This window comes from the organism of the source record quoted next (genome assembly GCF_019968955.1).
Source record: "MAG: Porospora cf. gigantea A chromosome Unknown PgA_NODE_3184_length_2801_cov_6659.97, whole genome shotgun sequence".
Taxonomy (NCBI): Eukaryota; Apicomplexa; class Conoidasida; order Eugregarinorida; family Porosporidae; genus Porospora; species Porospora cf. gigantea A.
This window is the reverse complement of record NW_027151605.1, coordinates 1-2,801: the sequence shown is the minus strand read 5'-3', so window position 1 is coordinate 2,801 and position 2,801 is coordinate 1. Positions and strand designations below refer to the sequence as shown.

General features: G+C 55.1%; 3 protein-coding genes across 5 annotated transcripts; 2 read left to right on the top strand and 1 right to left on the bottom strand.

Annotated features, from left to right (window-relative positions):
* Positions 1 to 28: 28 nt before the first annotated feature.
* Positions 29 to 475, top strand: KVP18_002143 (uncharacterized protein; the record flags this gene model as incomplete). Its single annotated transcript, XM_067952819.1, has 1 exon — positions 29 to 475. One exon carries the CDS (start codon positions 29 to 31, stop codon positions 473 to 475), a length of 447 nt encoding a protein of 148 aa, XP_067809922.1.
* A 596-nt stretch (positions 476 to 1,071) lies between these two features.
* KVP18_002141 (uncharacterized protein) lies at positions 1,072 to 2,199 on the bottom strand (the record flags this gene model as incomplete). Of its 2 annotated transcripts, none has more annotated exons than XM_067952815.1 (1): positions 1,072 to 2,199. In XM_067952815.1, the coding sequence occupies one exon, from the start codon at positions 2,197 to 2,199 to the stop codon at positions 1,072 to 1,074; it is 1,128 nt and encodes a 375-aa protein (XP_067809918.1). The 2 variants fall into 2 exon arrangements, with proteins under 2 accessions (XP_067809918.1, XP_067809919.1); XM_067952816.1 differs by having other exon boundaries at positions 1,072 to 2,115.
* Positions 2,200 to 2,365: 166 nt separating this feature from the next.
* Positions 2,366 to 2,801, top strand: KVP18_002142 (uncharacterized protein; the record flags this gene model as incomplete). 2 transcript variants are annotated; one of them, XM_067952818.1, is made up of 1 exon in its annotated part: positions 2,366 to 2,801. In XM_067952818.1, a coding segment is annotated over one exon (436 nt), but the record flags the coding sequence as incomplete, so codon positions are not given. The 2 variants fall into 2 exon arrangements, with proteins under 2 accessions (XP_067809921.1, XP_067809920.1); XM_067952817.1 differs by having other exon boundaries at positions 2,366 to 2,793.

Genomic DNA, 2,801 nt, shown 5'->3' with positions numbered 1-2,801 from the left:
AGACCTCCTGCTGCCGCTGGGGCCGGTGATGCAGCTCCAAAGAGACCTCCTGCTGTCGCTGAGGAAGATGCAGCTCCGAAGAGACCTCCTGCTGTCGCTGAGGAAGATGCAGCTCCGAAGAGACCTCCTGCTGTCGCTGAGGAAGATGCAGCTCCGAAGTGACCTCCTGCTCCCGCTGGGGCCGGTGATGCAGCTCCAAAGAGACCTCCTGCTGCCGCTGGGGATGATGCTGGAGCTCCGAAGAGACCTCCTGCTGTCGCTGACGATGATGATGGAGCTCCGAAGAGACCTCCTGCCGCCGCTGGGGAGGATGATGGAGCTCCGAAGAGACCTCCTGCTGCCGCTGGGGAGGATGATGCAGCTCCGAAGAGACCTCCTGCTGCCGCTGGGGCCGGTGATGCAGCTCCAAAGAGACCTCCTGCTGTCGCTGAGGACGGGGCAGCCCCAAACGCTCCAAAGGATGCTGGTGCTGTAGAACTCGATGACGCAGCTCCGAATGCTCCAAAGGATACTGGTGCTGCAGAACTCGATGACGCAGCTCCGCAAGCTCCAAAGGCAGACGATCCGAACATCGTAAAAAATGAAGCTTTACAGAAGCAACGCTGCAGGCTGGGAAGCTGACCTGGTTGGTAGATGCTCACGCGTTCACTGGTACCCTCATTTGATGTTTCGAAGGACCACTTCAAGAACTTCGAGAGGTGACCACTCTGATTGGTCATTCGTATGCTGCTCAACGCTGGTGGGTGTCACCAGCTTCGTATGGAAGGTTGTTGAGCTCCCAGCTGCTCTGACGCGCGCAGTCGACTCATATTAGCTGTACAATTTTATATGCGTAAAAAACTCCGAGACCGGGAATCGAACCCGGGTCTTCCGCGTGACAGGCGGAAATACTAACCACTATACTATCTCGGACATTGAGGAATCAATGTTCGATCCGGCACCCCAATGAAGGGAGGATGCAGCTTTCAGGCGTGTTGCAGCCCATGAAATTTAAATTAGTGAGTTGGAGTTCGTATGGAAGGGATTTGAGTTTTATGCACACAAAATGCACGCAACCTACACCAATATGTGTTACGAGTTCCGAAGATTTCGAAGCACGGCGCTCATGCCAAGTCCACGATTAACTGGCGCCACCGGCGCGGTTACATGCTCGCTGCTTGGCTTTGTGGGTGGCGGTTGGGCTTGGCATTCCTCGCATGAGTCCTCTTGTTTTCTTTTCCGTAGGAATGGCGCGCCTTGGATGTAAATAAGCTCCACATTAGACAACCCACCCTTAATGCACCACTCCAGAAAAGCGTACTTGTCGTACTTCGACACAGCCTCGCCTAGCGCCTCCTTCACAACAGCATCCACCCTGTTGAACCCGGCAACCACACTGATCGGGACTGTAAGGTTGCTGGCATCCATTTGGCTGCGGAGATATCCATCCTTCTCCAGGTTGGAGTCCGAAAAATAAAAGTCAACCTGCCGCCTTAGGAAAGCCCTGCCTGTCGACACGGCTTCAGCAGCCCACCGGAGTTCGAATTCTCCGCGGCCCGTCATCGACATGCCAGGAGCGTCGAGTGTGCGGTATTTAAGGGGTGCCACACTCTCGACAACAGCTACCAGAGTCGTCATCGATGGGCCCGTCGAGCTAAGAATCGTTCTGGAGAGGGAGGCTAAGGCCGGCAGCAAGGGAGTCACTGGGAGTTCCTCAAATGTTGTAGCCGCGGTGTAAGAAGCCGCCAACTTCTCGAAGATTGAGGGTTGAGGGGGAGTAGGTAGGGTGACAACAGGCGTTACAGCCTTCTTTACAACCTTCTTCACCACAACACTGGAGCTGCTGGAGCTGCTAGAGCTGCTAGAACTGCTAGAGCTACTGGATCTGCTAGAGCTACTGGATCTGCGGGCCCTGGAGCTCGAGACAGACGGGGCTCGACAGGGCGCGGGAGGGTGAGCGCGTGTGCACGCAGTGGAGCTGCGGTCTCTCGATCGAGATCTCCGCTGTTTATGGCGTTTGTCTTCAGGTTCATGGGTGATTGGACATGCCCGTTTAATGCTGAAGACCGCTTGCACCACGTCATCAGTCTGAAAGAAATCCAATGACTCCTCTTCCGAGACGGAAAAAGGAGCCATGCCTCGTTTGAAGAGTCGGCGTTCACACGCTTCTATTAAGCACCGCTTGCTAACCGAATCCAACAGGTCACGCACCGACCGCATACCTCGAGTGGAGAAGTGATGACAATCCCCGTAGGTTAGATCGTCGGCAGGCAGCAGCGAAGTAGACCTGTGTACCTCGACTGCGAGGCGGACAGGTAGGCTACTGTACGGTCCCCACAGTGCTGAATTCATGAATTCCTCAGAATTCCAGGTTTAACAGATTACGATGGCTGAAGCCCAGATCCCTTCGTTCAAACTAATCCTCGTCGGTGATGGAGGCGTCGGCAAAACGACGCTCATCAAGCGCCATAAGACCGGCGAGTTCGAGAAGAAGTACGTGCCTACCCTGGGCGTCGAGGTGTCCAAATTGCATTTCGACACCTCCCATGGGCGTGTCTGTTTGGCTGTGTGGGACACTGCCGGCCAGGAGAAATTTGGGGGACTGCGTGATGGTTACTACATCAAAGCCGATGCGGCCATTATCATGTTCGACGTCACGGCGCGCATCACCTACAAGAATGTTCCCAACTGGCACCGTGACATCCAACGTGTAGCTGCCAACATTCCGATGGTCCTGCTAGGCAACAAGGTGGACGTCAAAGAGAGACAGGTGAAGGCGAAGAATATCCAGTTCCACCGCAAGCGCAACCTGCAGTACTACG